We start from the raw sequence: 18,858 nt of genomic DNA, 5'->3' as shown, positions 1-18,858 counted from the left end.
CCCACCTGGAGGGCTGAGAGGCAGCCGTTTCCAGTGTGACATGCTCTGCAGAGAGCTCATCTGAAATTAATCAAATAATCCAGCATGAAAGCAGAATCCTTGTGCCGAGGTCAGACTTCACGGTGTGCTGACGCTTACGCAGCGCGCTCCGCGTTTGCCGCCGCCGTGGATTTCTTTCTCTCTCAACACTTTCCACACAGCCGCTGCATGGATCCAGGTACACCAGCAAGCGAAGCGGGGGGAATGCTAAGAGAGCGAGAACGAGACGCTTGAAATACAGAAAGGTTTATTTTATTGTTCTCCTTCAAAACTGCTCTACAGTAACTGAAGCCATGTTGCACACAGATTCAAATCAGCGCGAGCACTCCAATCACCAAAAAAAAAAAAAAAAAAAAAAGCTGAGATCACACCTTGAAAAACACTCGTATACACACACTATTATTCCTTTGTCACAAGTGCGTGTAAAAACATGGACAGCGGTGCACACCGAGGTGGACCACGATAATCACAACCGCCTCTTAAAGTCATCGTTTAAGGAAGGCGACTAAGCAGGTACTAAACAAGGACACAAAACTGTTCTATGATAGCAGTTTCTAAAGTACATTTCACAAAATTTAATCCCACAGGGAGGTTTAAATATTTTAGAGGTAATCAGCGACCTGTTTTCCAAACAGATGTTTCCTTCACTAGTAATTCACAACCCACATATAATACAGAATAAGGCCCCTACTCATGTGATTTTCTTCCTCGACGGATGGATGGCTTCAGACGTTGTGACTTGCTTCTTGGTTTTCCCATTGTGCTTCATCCTGATCATGTGTAATTTATGTAGCCACAGTAGAAGTTGACAGGGCCCTGCAGCGCGGAGCATGGCCACTGTGTTCTTTTCTCACAGTTACGTAACTGTTTACGATACTGTAGCATTTTGACGAAAGCCAAAAAACTTCTTCAGGACAGAGTTCTGGTAAGGCTTCTTATTATGTTGGTCGCTTGATACCCAAAAATAAAACGACAGGCCAGCAATAAATAAAGAGCATACATGTCACATGACAGTGTCTTAGATTTTCCCAAGGAACATTCTGTTGTCCAAATGCAAAGGCAAGAGGCAAATAAATAAAACAAATGAATGCTGCACTGTCGGTACACAGTACGCGGAACAGTTATGATACAAACCAAGTAATTAAGGTACACCTTCAATATCTGAAGAAGCCAATATGCAAGGCACGACAACTGGCAAGGTTCATAATTAAGGGAAGCTTTTTTAAAAAATATTTGCTTTCAAGACGAAACAACAGCAAAAGTGAAGTACAGCTGAACCCCAGTGTTTTGATTGTTAACTAAAAAAAAGAAAAAGAAAAAAAAAAGCTGAATCCTCGTAAATCTGGGTGAAGTATTCTGTCCAGTCAGCTCGTCCCATGTGAACCGAGAGCCTCAAAAGACAAAAATGCTGGAGACTGTGCGACTTTTCTGAATCTAGAGTCTTATCTAAGCAAACATTAAAAAAAAAGAAAAAAAAAAAGGTTTAGTTCCCAAATGAGCTTTCGATTGAAAATGAGGAGGTCAGAGGAAGACTAGGATAACTGGGGTTCAGCTGTAGAACTTTAACAGCAGTATGTTAATACCACAGATTTACAGTGTCACTGATCATTCATCCAGATGTCTTCTATGCCAGTGGTGTGGACGAATGTTTTAGCGTAACAGTAAACTAAAGTGCAGCTTGATAGCACTTGTTCATCTCTACCTGGTAAACACGGCATCTGGCACTTTGTAGGCTTTTTCTGTCGTGAATTCATGGTCTAAAAAAAAAATAAATCCGATAACCTTGAAGACATCGCTGTGGCAACATCATGATCCTTTAAGCGCTTTCGGACCAAACTGTTCCAGGTTCCTTCTGAGGGTAACTACCCCCAGAGGAGTTCCCCGAGAGCTATACACCGTCGGGGGGGTTGTTTTTCAGTTTGTACTCCCACAACCAATCCATTTCTCCGTGCCCCAATTTTATGAGTTTAAAATTTAGAGCCGCTGACTGAACTGATAAGCCACCCATACCGTGCGGCTTATGTGTGCAACCAATTAGCCTAAACTTACCTCTTCTATTCTCTTCCTCTGGTGCTGGTAAAGTACGAACCCTAAAGTAGGAGCTTAAAACAGAGATATAAGAATTATGCTGGTTCTCACTTCCTGTAGCGCAGACACACAAAAAAAGCAGCACTTTCCCCCAGAGTTACAGGAACTGTCACAAAGTTCCCGAGGTCTGAAAGCGCCTTTTTGACAAATTTGATGAAGCTCCACTATACAACTAGCATCACACACTAAGAGGCACTAAGTATCTATAACCAGTGTAGTGCTCCTTTAAACTTTTTATCTCAGTAGTAACGTTTTAGAAACTTTAGGAGGAGGGTCTTGGTCACTGGCCAACGACAATGAATTCCAGAATTATGTGCATTTAGCAATTTATTGATTTTTTCATTTGTGAAAGGCCATTAGCTGATGCTGGAAGTGGTTAAATCACTTAAATAGGATCTACACACACCAATTTGAGTGCAGAAATACAGACTCGACTGAGGGTCCGTACCTATCGTATCATCACATGATACTCGCAATACCTCTAAGGCAGATTCAGGCACTAGATCATTTGAATGTGGCTTATTGTCAAGGGCTACCAAAGTGAAACCGATTAGCTAGCCTCCTGATATGTACCTCAAAAATTTTCATACAAATGTAAACATTCAATGATATTGCACTCGAGCAGCATACCAACATACTGAAGAATGTGTCAGTATACAGACTTTTATACTATAAAGTGCTCGGATGTAAAAAAAAAAATAAAATAAAATAAAACAAAATAAAATAAAATAAAATCGGAGCAGGGAAATGTCCTGAAACACTTCTTGCCGCTTTAATGCCGAATTTTAGATAAACCATGCTTTTGCTGGTAAGCCATAAATGGAGCATCTCAAAAGTGCTACCTGAAGCAAAATGATGTTTTGGTTTCATTATTTACATCCCAAATACGTCACTCAAACAATCTTCCCATGCTCTCTTGCCTGCAAAAAAAAAGAAGAAGAGAGAAACATACAAGTAAATGACAATTAAAAGTGGGATTTCCTTTCTATTCACAACTTAAGCATGCCCACTGCTTCTCCATATGAATGACTGGAGTGGGCGGCCATTTATTGTCTGTACCCGTGGTGGACAAGATGAAGGCTTTCTCTCATGAGACGATTTCTCCTGCACTCCATCATTCCTCCGAGGAGGTGGATCAAAACTGAGTAACACACAGCTGCAGTGCAGATACACTATGTAGCTTTTTGTCTCTTCCCCCATTTAACTCATCATCCATTTGCACTTGCCTGCGTCAGTCCATTTACACATCTATTGATTCTTCCAACCCTCTTCCTGCCCCCCACACTGACCTTGTCACTGCTGGTGGAGTGTGTTGGGTGTGTTTCTCCTGACTCCAGACTCAGGACAGACAGACCGGAATCTATAAGATCCTCTATGAGAGAGAACCAGCATTAGCTTAATTAAATAGCGGCGTACGGTCGGAAAAGATCACTGGTGGAATCTCATACCTGTGTTTGTGTTGCTGATGTTGCACTTGCCAAGCTCTACAGGCTCTACAGGCTCTTCGACAGAGCTCTCAGGTTGAGAAGCGGAGGCCTTTTCTGTTGGGGAAGAGCTGGGAGGTGTTGGGGGGTTGATATCTTTTTTAGTACATTCATTGTCTGAATCCTGCTGCTGGGTAACAAGAGGAGCAGAAGGGCCGCCTCCTTTGTCCTGAGGACTACCATCATCCTGTTTTGCACGTTCAAGAGGCTGCTGAGAACGCTGTGTTTCATCTTGGCTCTTTTTAGGTGAAGATCCTTTTACAGAGCTATGACTTCTGGACTCTTGAGTGTCTTGAGGGCCTGTGGTTTGCACTGGGTGAGCGCCCTGGATTAGTTCCTCTGAGAAGCGCACTCTCTTCTCCGAACCCCGAGGGGACGAGGTCTCAGCCTTCGCCTGAGCGGGGATGTCCTCCGTCTCCGCAGCTGCAGAACCACTCTCGCCCTCGGGCATGCTCAGTGAGTCTGGGCTGGGCGACAGCTTCGCTTTTGAGTCCTGATCTCTCAGATCTTCTGCGTCAGCGTCTGTGAGGGCGTCAAGTTCCTCGAGGAATTCCTCCAGCGTTGTGTCACAACTCTAAGAGAGGAAACTATGTGAGACTGTGTCTTTTATTTATTTTTTTATTTTTTTAAACTGTGCAGCTCACATTTGCACTAACACAGATTTGATCTCTCACCTGTGGGTCATCACCTTCATCACTGGACTGCCACCTGAAAGCAGAAAGTTGTAAATGAGTTTTGTTTAGTTTAGCTACAGTTTGTTTAGTTTGTTTGACTACAGTGTGCAGCCATGTTGCATAGATCATGATCAAGTAAAGTTAGAGACACACTATACTGACAAACTGGAACTATCGAGAGCAATCAACAGTTGTACTGTCACCTGTATCTGGGCCGAAAACCAAAACTCTTCCAGAAGACCGAAAGAGTTAGAATTAGCTGGGAGGCTAGAAAACGAGGCGGCACAAGGCGGTTTTGAGCTGGCCTCAGCTGGTCAACAGTTTAGTCATTCTAGATCAACATTGTGAATCCGTACATTTTGTCTACTTTTGGTGCTCGTTCTCTAAACTGAATCACCAGTCAGAAAGATTTTCCCTAGGACTCGTTCCACCACAAATCCAACATATTCGGCTAAAGAGCCCAAAACCGGGGTCCAACTCCTGAAAGGGTGAGGAACACACTAGGAATACCAGACACAGAACAGTCTGACACCAGAAAATAGATGGTTAGGGTTAGCATTAGGGTTAGGGGGGAAAGGGAGAGGCTGTGATTAGAGGTTGTGGTTGAACCTCGGGTGCCACAGCCACCGCAAGTATTAACCGTCTTAGTGGCCTGTGGGATTCCTCTCATCATACTCTGTTGTCAAATGTGACCATAGCACAGCCTGATAAACTGCCCATGATTCCTCGTTTACACTCAAACTGTCACATAACATCATGTATTATTAAATTCTCTGTGTTTCCTTTAGTCCGATGCATGTATCTATGACAGAAGTTTGTTTCTACCCATCTAGCCTTAGGCAGATGAGGGAGTTTTTTCTTGCCTCCGTCGCCTTTAGGTTTGCTCTGGAGGTTTCAGGCTGGTTATTGTAAAGCATCTTGAGACAATTTGTATTATTGAAAAAAATTGAATTGAATGGGATTGAATTGATAGCGAGAATCTCTCACGGCACACTAAGTGCTGTTTAGCCGCCCTACTTCCAGCCAATTAGTAAACCGATACAGAAAACCATTTTACACTTACACACTGATAGTACACAAAATGCCACACTTTCGGTCTGTGATCTTATGCCTTTTTGAGATTACGAACAAATCTTGCGTTACAGTACATCTAGAAAATCCCCTCACCACCTGGCACAGTGGCTTGTTTCACAACAGAGGAGAAGCTGGAGAAAACACCAGCTAAATACACACAAATGAGGCCTTCTGGGTTATTTAGTCAGCTGCCCTAACTTCTGCATCAAGTCTCATGACACTGAGGGGAATTTGTACATTAGGGCAGCGCAGGGAAACAACTTGCGTTCCCACGTCTGTTTTACGTATGTTATTAGTCACAGTCATTTTTGTCGGAACATTTAATGGAGGCTGCCATGAGAGACGTCCCAGAGGTTGAGTCAACTTTGACCTGAGGCAGTTGTGCGCATGGACCTCATTTAGATCGTGTTTAACTCTTACTGACCTCCTGGCCCTCCCAGTCAGACGATCTTTGCCTTTTGCTTTGCTGCTCATCACTAACACGTTTTTAGCTCCCTTGTCTTTGCCTCGCTTGTCATGACCTAGGACAGAAGAAGAGTTACAATTTTTTTGTGTGCTACAGGAATATTGTAAGGGAATAAACTTCCACATAAACAACATGTGTGATACCTCTTGGGTCACCAGCTGCTCTGGTTTGTCCTCTTCTAACATTTCTTCCACCTGGAGAGATGAGACAACACTTGTTATCATTACATTTTCGGTGAACTGTCTTTCTCCAAAAGTTGTCCCAGTTGTGTCGGTGTCTCACCTCTGCTGGAAGGCCCCCAGTCTCTGTCAGGGAGGGATTTGCCTGAAAACCTAGAAGCAGAGGATCTGTTTAGAGAAGAACAATAGGCAATTCAAGCAGTGTCTTGCCCTGTTTGAAAATAATTCATCAATTCCAGCCCATCTACACCTAATGAATTCTTTCTTCCAACACTTCAGTTCAAAACTCAGCATTTATCATGGGCCTAAAACGCAGTGTTAAGTAGGTACCCAACACTTTATATGCACTCAAACCATCTAAATCATCAAATTGGAAACACGTTTCCTCTACTATTCTTGCCCGAGTGCCTTGTTTAAGCATCACCAAATAAGGCAAAGCATTCCATCCCTTATCCTTAGCTAAAAATAGCCGCTTCTCCCTTGTCTCTTTACATTTTGATGCTTTCTTAAACAGCACATTCATTTACTCTGCAACTTGGGTCACTCTTTGTACCACAGCTCGGTTTGTTTGAAATCTAACAAACACTTTGAATGAATGGGTTGTTATTCGTTCCTCCCGTCAGTTTGGGGTGCTATTGTAGGATTTCGACAGGCAGTAGGAAACCGGGCTGCAGTGTCACATAGGGTGTTCAACATGTGGGAGAATATGTGGCAACACACAGAACAAGTTACGTCTTGTTCATAAAAGTAATTGTTAGGATTATGGAGCATCCTGTGACTTGATGAATGTTGTGATTGTGTAGTGGAAGCGTACAGTCTAAATAGCTTAGTTAATGGATTTTTCCACTGAATAGTCAAACTAGAAAGAAGCATGCTGTTCTTCAACATTAGTTTCTCCATTCGTCATCTGCACTAAAAGCAAATTAGGCGTTTAGCTGGTGTCAGAAGTGAAAGATGAAAGTAAAATGAGCGAAATTAAATTTCAGTAACTTAAAGCTAAGCAGGTGATTAGTTAATGAAAGGGATAAATCATATGCACACATACATATATATATATTTTGTATAATTAAAAAGAACATTTTGATACCACAACCACCGCTACATACACAGTTAGCTTAGCTTAGCATAACCACTGAAAACTTTAGTAAATACGCATATACAGTAAGCATGCCTAAAGATCATTAGTATCTCGGTTAGTAGCAGTATCTCCTTTGATTTATTATTATTTATATTTAAGTGTATAAACAGCAACTTGTAGCCAAGAATAACGTTAGCTCCAGTACACAATCTCTTGTACGATCACAAATTTTGCAATTTAATTTAGTTAATTACTCCACTTAAGAGGTGCTGTTATGCATTTCTTAAAAATTTGAAGAGGTCCAGTCCCACATTTCTTTGCTAACTCCTGTGTCTATGCTAAGCTAAGCTAGTTTATCTTGCCCAAGCAGGATGGGAGACTACACGGCTTTTAACACATGATGATGATGATGCCTTACACCAGGGCTGGCCAACCCACGGCTCCCGAGCAGTAGGAGCAAGATCACAGGACGTTTTTAACAAAGTGGGAGAGTTTATATTTTTTTGTTGAACGTAACGACAAGCCATTCTGCCTTATGTCAGGCGTCATTAGCGCATTTCAAAGCTTTAAATCTTCAGCGCCACTTCAGCTCACAGAGTAAGTAGTAAGTAACATGCATAGTAAAAGAAAAAAGCTATTGTAAATTATAATATAATAAATTATAATTATAATAAATTATAATATTTTTGTTTGTTGGCTTGGTTGAACTGAGAGTTTGTCTGTGTGAGACAGTGCACACAATGTTCATTGCTGAAAATGACTTGTCTGTGGTCTTTGTACTGTAGGAGTCAATTTCTGTCATTATCATGTTGGTGTGTGACATTTACAATAAATCTGGCTGAGCAAAGGTGTGTGTGTGTGTGTGTATGTGTGTGTGTGTGTGTGTGTGTGTGTGTGTGTGTGAGGAAGGGATGGGGTGATGTTCATGTGTGCCCATGTGTATGATGTGGCTCTTTGCCGTAACACAGTAAAAAATGTGTCTCTTGGTCTCTGCCTTGTTGGCCACCCCTGCCTTACACGCTGTGATGATGGGGAATGTTGTGAATGTTGTGTGGCTGGGTGAAAGATTTGTATTATGCAAACAGATATTTATAGAGTTAACAGTGTATATATTTAGCATTATGAGAGTTAGCAGAGGCATTTTTTAAGGTGATGTTATCGTAAACCTTTTACATAGTTTGGCTAAAGTAAGCATCTGATTGAAAAATATTTGTGTGAGAAGTAGATTTCCTTAATCCAAATTATGTTCGCAAATAAACAGACACTCTCAGATCTTTTGAGAGTGTGTGGGCTGAGGCACAGAAAAGTCTCAAACAACATTATATCTAAAAATGGTGTGGGGTTGTTGTTCAGGAGCTGGACTTGGGCCCCTAGTTCCAGTGAAATGAACTCTGAATGCTTCAGCACACCAAACGATTTTGGACAATTCCATGATCCCAACTTTGTGGGAACAGTTTGGGGACGGCCCTTTCCTGTTCCAACATGACTGTGCACCAGTGCACAAAGCAAGGTCCATAAAGACATGGATGAGCAAGTTTGATGAAGAAGACTGGCCTGCACAGAGTCCTGACCTCAACCCGATAGAGCACCTTTGGGATGAATTAGAGCAAAGGCTGTGAGGGAGGTGTTCATGTCCAACATCAGTGTCTGACCCAACAAATGTAAGAATGGAAGAATGGTCAAAAATTCCCATAAACACACTCCTAAACCTTGTGGAAAGCCTTCCCAGAGGAGATGAAGCTGTTATAGCTGCAGAGGGTGGGCCGACGTCATGTTAAACCCATACCCAGTTCATATACGTGAAAAAGCAGATAAGCAAATACTTTTGTCAATGTAGTATAGGTATTTCAAACAACGGGCATAGAGATGGAGTGTAAGTAGAGCTGAGACAGGTGGGTGATGCCTAAGTGTAAAGCGGGCAAACTGAGCCTAGGAGCTGTTTATTTCTGCTATCAAACCAGACATTTTAACATAAGGGACTGGAAATTGGCAAAAACCCACACAGCAAAGACACAGGAATTGACAATTAAGATCATCACCTCATTTCTAAACAGCTGCTACTTCAAGGAAGTAAACTGGGGGCGGATTGACACTGAGCATTCACGGAGAAGATTAAATATATTCAGTCGTCTTTTGCTGGTTAAAGGACAGAACTTTTCCTGTGTGGAATAGGACAGAGGTCAGACAAATAAAGAGGCTGGAACAGCAGCTGTGAGAAACAATTAGCAGACATGGTGTCTTGGGAAAGATGAGCGCTGAAAAGTCTTACATGTTTTCAGTTTTGTCCATGTCCCAAGCCCGCCTCCACTGGCCCTTTGCATTCTTGTGCCTCGCCACCCTCTCTCTGTCGATCTGCTCGCGCTCTTTCTTCCACCGCATGTACTCCTCCTGCTCCTCTCTCGATGTGGGGATGTTGAGGTCTGTGCCAGCCTGCAGGTTTTCAGGCTCCTGTGTGGTCACAAAACACCTCAGTGTGGAGCACCGGCATCACAACATCAATAACTACAAATGTGTCACTTTAGAAAGCATGTGAAGCACGGATGGGGGCAAACTGACAAGAACACTTTGTCATATATGAGCAAAGCAACAGGGCCATATACAGATAAATGGATTTCATATGAGAACACACTAATGTTATGGTGGAATTCTACATTAATTTAAATGCCAATCACTGCCTCACTCTAATGGCCAATATTCCGGGAAATGTGTAATGTACAGCAAATGCAATTAGGGTCCCTTCCTCCATCCCACTCTTAATTTGCTTATTGATTACTGTGATGAGAGCAGAGAGGATTGCTTGTTAATACTAAAGGGAGATCTGATATGGGCTCTTTAACACATCAAAAGAGACAGAGTCTGTGAGCAAAGCAGCACTACCAACAGCACCGTGCTCTGAGGGAAATCATCTGAAACACCAGCAACCTCTGAGAGAAAGAGGTCCGCCAGCATGGCAGCAGGAGGCAGAGACTGTTTCTGCCTAGAGGAAAATTAAATTGTGTGAGTTCTGAGCAACCAAAAAAAAAACACACACACACAAAAAGAAAAAAACAGTGAGAGAACAAGACACAACAGTGCTGGTAAGATGATGGGTCATGTTTTCCCACTGTGGTGTGGACCAATCACACTAAAGTAAACATGTTGCCTTGCTGCATACAGTTATCGAAGAACATGGCATCTGTTTTCCGCGTCCTCTCCCCTCCCTCTCGTTGGGCCCTCAGAGGACTCGCGGGGGCCACAGGGGAAGGCACTTCTCGCATGTTCCAACAGGCCGTCTCCTGCTGCTACTTTACTAATTAGAACTTTTCAATTTATTGCCTCTGCGAGGCCTCACGGGGAGTTTCGCCGAGGCCCAACGTAGGTAACGTGGACGTGGCTCGCGCTCTTAGGCTTGCACCTCGACAAGCTGGCAGAAGTGTATTTGCTAACCAAAACGGTTACGCAACGCCACACTCAAAAAGCTCCGCGAGGTATTTCCTTTCGCGCTCGCTAGGCCCAGACTGCAGCGCAAGCAAGGTGCAGAGATCCAAGGAGGTATGAACAGCGTCACTTGTCATGTGGCGTGTTCGTCAGGCCTTTGAAGCTCGTTATCCCTGCCTCCCCAGACAGCCTGTTTATCGCGCCTGATCTGAGAGACAGCTCTGAGGTACTCCAGCGCCGTTAACACACACGCCGGCGGGAGGCAGATGGGGATAAGCTCTAGAAAAGGGGGTTGTGCATGGCAACGTGTAGTGTCTGTCTGCATGTGCTTGCGACGGGGGCACAGAATTTGCATTTCTCTTTCCTGGCGCTGTCGTATGGAAACCTTGTAGTCCGAATTTGTTTTCCTTTCTGTGAATCACATTGTCATGATGAACTGAAACTAGAGACGGAGTAAAAATATTCAGATTTAAAATGTCTTATCTATATCTTATCTGTCTGGGAAGCAGAGTGAATCGTTTTGTTTTTTTTACCTGGCATTGCTCTGACACCCTGTGTTGCTCCTCGGTGTGCTTCTGCCCTTGTTTCACCTCATCCTGTCAGGGCGGAGAGACAAGGAGATCAAAAGAGAAACACAACAACAATAAGCGTGACACGGCAGCTTGTTGCCAGCCAATTAAGCATGGTTGTAACGCATCACATTACTAGTGCTGCCATAAACAGAAGATGAAAATCGAGTGAAGTCAGAGATTCATTCATTGTGAAAGATTAAGAGGGCTACACTGCCCCCGTGTGGTTTAATAGTGCAACAGATGTAAATAGATGCTCAATTATTAATCGAACTTTTTGCAGAACTGTCATCAGAGCAGAGTACAGTTGGTAGCTGGCTGCACTTGGAAAGTACCTGGAAAATCTGGAAAAAAAAAAAAAAAAAAAACTCGAGAAGGGCGTTCATTTTTGCTTTGGCGTATTTCTGACTGCAAAGATGTGCTCCAGTGAACACAGTGGATGAGTCATGTTGCCATTAACAGCAACATCCAAACAGCCGGATGGGGGGGGAGGGATGAGGGCAACGAACACTGGAGACTGTAGTGCACCTAGAGGCACTGACACCCACATACTCATTCACACTCCCACACCCAAATGCAATGTAGCGCACGCACAAACACAAAGGACCTATGTCTACCTTGCTTTCTTTCTTCTCCCCTCACACTCTCTGTCTTCCTCTCCCTCTCTGACTCTTTCCTGGCACCATGCCAGCCTCATCTCTTTGGCAGCATAATGAGCCTTTTCAGAGTGAGAAGGCAGTTGAATGTTAATTAGATCAAATCGGCCCTTTCAGGATGGTGGGAATAGGGAAACAATCGTGCCAGAGGAGTGTAGACCACTTAAAGTTTGAGAGAAGGGAAATGGAGGATGGAAACAGACGGTGGACTGCCAGGAGTCTCCCCCTCAACCTCCCTTTGTTCTTCTCACCCGTATGCATTTCCATAGTCCTGTCTTTCTCCCTCAGGATTGTGTGAAGAGACAGTCTAGCCATGAGGCACTTCCGCCCATTACATTCTGCCTGGGACAGTGTCTGATAACCACACCTCTCCCGGAGAGTCATTATTTATTTTCAGAGAGTCTCTCACATGCATGCACTCATTAGAAAAATATTTGAGAGGCAGAGCAAAGCCGTAGCAAAGTTCAGCTTATGATGGATCTTTTCTACGCAAACATTTTTCTAACACCTGTTCTCTTCCCATATTGCTGCTCCGCAGCATTCTCCCCGCTGCTCTAACCTACCATGTTAAATGATACTGGTTATGTAAACAGCGGCCATGTGGAAACCAGGTCTCTGGGATTCACAGACGACTGGTGCGCTGGAGCGCTGGCTACTGTTCAACTGCTGATTCAGTCCACATGATAAATAAAGAGGGACAGGCCTAGCGGGCCAGAAATAAAGGCAAGAGAACAGCGTGTTCAGCCCATAGATTTAGTGCACATTAACGCAGGCGGGCCAGTGAGGTGTGCTGGCCAATCAGAGGCAGAGACACATATACATATTTAGACTAAGCCTCTGCTTTTGTGTCCAGAGATCCCTCCAGCGAGCGGACTGTGTCCGTGTTTACATTGGCGAGGATCAGCTGCTTGTGCATCAGCTGATTGATTGAGCAGCTTGTGTGTGTGTGTGTGTGTGTGTGTGTGCGTCAAGCTTCAGACTGAGGCGGAGCAGCTGTTCCAGAGTTTCTGCATACCTGGGAGGGGAGGGGGGGGCTAAGGTCAGTGACAGTGTGGCATTTCACAGCCCAGCCAGGGGTACTGCATGTGCACATGTGTCTTTGCCTATCTGTGTTAAATATGGGATCTCAAGCAAACCACAGTTGTTAGAAAATCCCGTGATGTTAAATGAGACATATGTAACAGAACAACTTTTGTTGAGCTCTAGACTCGACTTTACAGCTTTACAGTTCCAGACGTCTAAAGCCTGAGGGTGATCAATGATGGTTCTAAAAATACAACAAAAGCTCCTCGGAGGGAGAAAAGAAAGCAAGTAACAACCAGACCTATGTAAGATTAGACTAAAAATGTTCCACAAAGCATCTACAAAACCAACGGCTCTATTAGCGACCCCCCCCCCCTTCCTAATCCCGCAACAGTTCGTCACAGCCCTGGTCCACCTCCTGTCCACAAAGCCATTGTCCTCCATCACTGGAGGGGACGGGCCAGCCGACATGTCTGACATCTATGTAAAACACATCTCGGCAACACGAGAGAGTAAACAAAGGAGGGAATGTGAGAGTGGAAGCAGACAGGAGGGTGCATGGAAGCGTATGATCACTGGAGTGTTCAGTGTGTCTGATTCAGACCTGCGCTGCTGCGTCTCTCTTGGTCATGTGAGACGGCTGCTTCCCCCTCCCGACCGACTCCACACGCCTCGCCTGTCCGTCATCAGTAGGGCTCTTGACGTCTGCAGAGACCGGCCTCTTCTCAGGCTTCTCACTCACCACCCTCTTACCCTGGAGAGACAGTTAGTATAAAAACTGTCACAATGTGCAGAGTAATGACTATATGATCTGATAGTCTTACTGATTTGTAATATCAAATTTCAATACTAAAAATATCTATCTATGTGTCAAAACTATCCAAACAAATGTCCCTGATACCTGCCAGTCTTTGCGCATAATACATAGGATTTTAACCAACATTGCATTTGTTTTTCAGTGATAACTCTTCACAACTAGTGGATGTATTGCCTTCGAATCTGCTTGAAACATTTAAGCTTCCCTTGAGATCGTGATTGTAATCATTTTGGCGATCCCCTAACTTTTCCTGAACTGTCCAGCTGTACTTTTGATTAGTGCTAATGAGCAAGCATTAGCGAGCAGAAACACTAGACTATGATGCTGAGTACAGTAAATCTTACGCATGCTAAAGAGCTTCCTGTTTCTTGGTTAGCAGGATAGCTTGCTCACATTGGCCCAGATATTGTTGACTCTAGTTAGTTAAGTGTGGAAAGGTTCTATTTTGCCAAACTTAGGGTATATACTTTTATTTGGAAATCCAATATGCACTCCAGTACCAAACCACATGACATATATACACTTTATATACATGAAAATGAGAAACCTAAATTTACTATATACAGTATTAAGTAATGTTTTTAGATTAACAATCAACGCTGCAGAGTCGTAAATATTACTACAGTCCAGACTGCAATGTTTTAATCACAGTGAAAAGTCCTCTCATTTACATAAAAGCCTTGTTAAAAGAGCACTTTGTCAGATTTTAACCTCATTCTAAGCGACAGGAAGATGCAATCCAGTGGAAGCAAGCCGAGGCTGCAGCTGCATTAGCCTCAGACCATCCAGAAACTGAACTGCCCAGAGACCTGGCAGTGCTCTTGCTCAATTTGCTTTCTGATGTCACAGAAGCTGAATCATTCTGCTGCCTTGAATTTCAGGGTGGGATATTTTAATGGGACCCTGCTGTTGACACCAACCCTTGAAGGCGACCGTGTACACAAGGAAATGTTACTCCTCATTTGGACAGAGACAAAATGGAAAAGACATCCAAGTACAACAGGGCAGATGACCACTGGATGAGTAACTTTGTCTTCAATATTCTTAGACTGTGTCTGTTAGTTGAATGCATTTAAATTGCTTCCAGTAGGTTGGAATATATCCATCTGTATATTACACCAGTCAGCCACAACAAGACATCTTATGACAATACAACGTTCTGCTTATACCTGCCATTCATGTTAATATTACTTAGACATGTACAACCCACCTAGACCAGACCAGACCAGACCAGACAACCCCACCACATAGCAATGACACTCCTTGATGGCAGCAGCCATCCCCAGCAGGACGTCTGACATGAGCACACACAAAAATAGTTGAGGAACCACTCAAAAAACAAGAAGAACAGCACAAGGTGTTGACCTGGCCTCCAGATTCACTAGATCACAAACTTATCAAATATCTGTTTGATGCACTGGAACAAGCCTGATTCACAGAGACTTCCTCTCAACCTATAGGACCCAAAGGCCCCCACTAACAACATTTTTTGCCAGACACTGCAGGACACCCTCAGAAGGCCCCATGTCTATTCTCTGATGAGTCACAACTGTTTTGGAGTAGCAAGGGAGACCTACACAATATTAGAAAGGTGGCCATAATCTTATGACTGATCTGTGTTATTCTTCCTTAAAACTATAGACGTCCTACGTATTTCCACTTGAAATGTAAATTGTCACAACAGGGTACTTACCTTTTTGCCAGCCATGGTGACTACTAGCTGCTTCCTGTGTCCTCGGCCAGCAGCCTGCGGTGGACCCTCTCCACCCTTGTCCAGCCCAGCCTCCTGGGTCCCTTTCCCAGCTGGTGAACCACTGCTGAATGGTTTTGTCACAACCACACGATTATCCTGCCACCAACCACAGAGAAGAAAGAGTTATGAAATATTTATGTAAGTTGCAGCAATGTTTCCTAAAAAAAAAGCATGGCTCTAGTTAAGCGTCATTGAAGCACCATGAGGCAACATTTTGTGTATTTGATAGAGACCGTTCTCGACACTCACACTGGTGGACTTGCTGATTGTGATGGTAAGATCGTCCGCCTTGCCCTTCCGGCTCTGCAGTGCCATTCCTTCCTCCTCTGCCCTTTTCTTGTCCTCCTCCACCTCCTAAACGTAAAATAGAAAAAAGAATAAATCAACCAGGAACTGTTGCAAGACAAGTGGGCTCTCCTACTGCAAACACTCGTTCTCACCTTGTACCTCTTCATGAGTGCTTCATTTTTCCTACGGAGAGCCTCGATCTTCTTGTCCAGCTCCAAGTCCCTCTCCTTGGGCATCATGTCGCTGGAGGTCTGAGAGGAGACACATCAGGTCATGGGTCACGTGTACTGCATCAGTAAGTACATTGTTAGTTTAGTTCAGTTAGTTTAAGTACAAGAACTAAATGTCAAATTTCAAATTCAGTGAGATCATTGGGAGGTACAAATCCAACCACATATTTTAGCTTCTGATATTTTTACAGTATGTACAGCACCATCTCTCTATATATTTAGTATAACCATGAATCAGTGTAAATAATAATAAATAATAAAAGGTCTATGAAACAATGAAATTACAACAATGCCAAAACTTTATGGCTTGCTAATGAACAGAATAGAAACTAAGACACAGGTGACATTCTGACCATTGCTTGGGTATCACACCCTTGTAAGCGCTGCTTTCTCACACACAACCCTGCCGCACACTCAACCTCACACACCACAGATGGAGCATTCATTACCAAGCTCACTTACACAGGCAGAATACATATGCAGAGCATCCTAAAATCCCAACGCCGTCAGCAGGGCACGCACGTGACAAGTGGCCCTTTAAGGAAAATCTCCACGTGCTCACATGGGACTGCAGCTAGTTGTGTGCTAAAGGCTACGGTCACGAGACTTTAACATGTTATACAAGCTGAAAACCTATTAGCAGAAGCTGAGCGAAGACTTGAAGAATGTTCACATTCTATTAAAGAGCCGTAAGCAGTAAGAATCTTCAACACAATGAGGACTACCTTAACTTGAATCTGGTCTGTGCAGAGTGTGGTTCTTTGGACCGGCTGCAGCACAACCTTAAAGGGAACATGTCTCCTAAGACAGATGTCCTACCATAGAACCAGAACTTTTTCATATGGCTCAGGTAACTAGTGAGCTTTCAATGTGCTAGGGGGTGGATTTTGATATCTTTAGAAAGAGATATGATAGTCATTTCTGGTCTTTATGCTAAGATAAGCTAAGCTAAGTTTAGCTAACGAGCTGCTGCCTGGAGCATTATACTGTATTTGCCGTACAGACTCAAGAGTCTATTCCATGTTGTCATCCAATGCTCAGCAAGAATGCAGAGATTTCCTTTAAATTTATACCACTCTGTATATAAAATGTCACAAGGCTGAAGACACCAAAAGATGCATTTAAAAAGTCACAAATCTCTGGGATATATGGCCAAAAGTGATGTGACACATAAATTTGTGCCAGGACTGGATGAAGCTTGTGGCTGTTTTATTCCTCCATCTTTGTTTTCTTATTGCAAGCGCCATTTATCTCCATGTCTTCATAACAATTTCATTCAGATACAAACAGCTGCACAAGGATAATACAGTACAGTCACTGTAAATACATTTTAAAAAAAGAGCTCTCAACTCAATCAGCTAAAGCCCACTTTGAATCAATGCCGTTGTCATCTGTTGTTGTTCACAGCTCAGGAGAGGCGACAATAACGCCGACAAATAGAAAAGTTGGCACTTTGGCCTGTCGCAGCTGTGAAAAACATTATTTATCCTGAGGCATCACATTCTGCACAATCTGAATAAATTATTCCAGTGGTTTGACAGAGGACAGAGGAAGCGGAAGTAGATGTGCCAAAGTGAGTCAGTCATCCTCTACTGTTATCCCCAGTGACGACACAAGAATCAAGGTTGCTCCTGTGCGGTATTCCTAGCACTGAGTGATGATTCACTGCTAGCGGGCGCACAAAGACCATCGCACTGGGACTGCAAGAAATTCTTTTGTGCGTTTTCCATCGGCGCTGCTGTTACGCCTGCAAAGAATGGCTGCCACTGAGATGTTTGAATGCGTTTACCGCACTCAGAACTGACCATCAGACTGCAGCCTTTTAGCAAAATAAAAACAGCTACATGTCCTGACTGCAGCTGCGTCTCAAACCTGCAAAGATACAGTGAGCATGAGAAAAGTTTAGACTCACTCGGAGAGGCGGCAGGCTGGAAAGTGGTTACCTCACAGCTTCTAGTTGTCAGGGTATCCAAACACAACAGACCGTGAGGGCATACCACCAAGAATAGGCGCAATGGAGAGACACCCTGACGAATCTCAGCGAGGCCAGCAGGCAGACACTGAAGAGAACCGGCCTTCGCAATGCGGGGACACTCGGCGTGGGGACGGGAAACCTCCGGGTCCCGGTGGCCAGTCCTGTGACAGTGCAGCACGGACGGCTAACATGCACACACAATCAAAGAGCACACTGAGATGTTGTGGGTGTGCCAGCGGACAGCACCCATGCTTGGACGGGCTGGCAAAAAAGGGGGAGGAAAGGGGCCTGCAGGGAGAAGGCTGCCAAAGCTTCCTCACTAACCCAGCGTTCCTGCCTCCTACGGGAGCGTCAGCAGGGAAGAGAAAGAGCCAGAGACCAAACTGAAACGTTGCGTGTAGCCACGGCTAAATCTGCAACAGTACAGGATAGAGGGGGAACCTAACACCGGAGAGAAAGAGAGCTGGAGAGTGTGGGATGAGAGGAGAAGGAGAGAGGAGAAGGCACTCACGGGTCTTTCCATGTCAGCGGCGAGAGGTGGGCTGGGTCCAGGCGCAAGGCAGCCGAGGCGGCAGAGAGGGCTGCCTGGAGTCGACGATCATGCCTCGATTACAATGAGCCAAGTTGGGCAAGCGGCCAAGAACGTCTAACAAATGCACAGAGCTCCCCTGTTAGCGGATTTCACAGCACCCACCCGTCCTCTCTCTCTCTCTCTCTCTCTCTCTCTCTCTCTTGCTCTCCCTCTCTATGTCTCCAATCCTCCCGCATACACGCTCCCTCTCTCCCCCCATAAAGCACTTGCTCTTTCTCCTCCTCACTTATCCTCCGCTCAGAGTGTGCTAGTTAAATGCAGCGACCGTCCCCACGTACACACTGTGAATTTGAGATTAACGTAATTGGGCATTTAAAATACGCAGCCACAGGAAATATACGTTATTACTAATATAGGGTATTAATTATTAACACGTCAAAATACACACATAGCAGTAATGAAATCCCAGCATTAATCATAATAATATATAAAATAATATAAAATCACAGATTTAAA

The 18,858-nt window shown here is 44.1% G+C and overlaps 1 protein-coding gene across 4 annotated transcripts; it reads right to left on the bottom strand.

Annotated features, from left to right (window-relative positions):
* Positions 1-269: 269 nt before the first annotated feature.
* On the bottom strand, positions 270-18,639 carry LOC125023609 (coiled-coil domain-containing protein 9B). 4 transcript variants are annotated; one of them, XM_047610981.1, is made up of 14 exons: positions 18,322-18,637; positions 15,758-15,856; positions 15,567-15,671; positions 15,258-15,413; positions 13,352-13,501; positions 11,033-11,095; positions 9,352-9,530; positions 6,108-6,157; positions 5,969-6,019; positions 5,784-5,880; positions 4,286-4,319; positions 3,576-4,185; positions 3,417-3,499; positions 270-3,047 (listed from the first exon to the last, which is right to left on the bottom strand). In XM_047610981.1, exons 1-14 carry the CDS (start codon positions 18,331-18,333, stop codon positions 3,021-3,023), a joined length of 1,716 nt encoding a protein of 571 aa, XP_047466937.1. In that variant the 5' UTR covers positions 18,334-18,637; the 3' UTR covers positions 270-3,020. The 4 variants fall into 4 exon arrangements, with proteins under 4 accessions (XP_047466937.1, XP_047466935.1, XP_047466936.1 ...); XM_047610979.1 differs by having other exon boundaries at positions 270-3,499; positions 18,322-18,639; XM_047610980.1 differs by lacking the exon at positions 18,322-18,637 and adding an exon at positions 17,748-18,262 and having other exon boundaries at positions 270-3,499.
* Between the last annotated feature and the right edge of the window lie 219 nt (positions 18,640-18,858).

Source organism: Mugil cephalus, chromosome 17, assembly GCF_022458985.1.
Source record: "Mugil cephalus isolate CIBA_MC_2020 chromosome 17, CIBA_Mcephalus_1.1, whole genome shotgun sequence".
In the NCBI taxonomy this organism is placed as follows: domain Eukaryota; kingdom Metazoa; phylum Chordata; class Actinopteri; order Mugiliformes; family Mugilidae; genus Mugil; species Mugil cephalus.
This window is presented reverse-complemented; position numbering and strand designations above follow the sequence as displayed.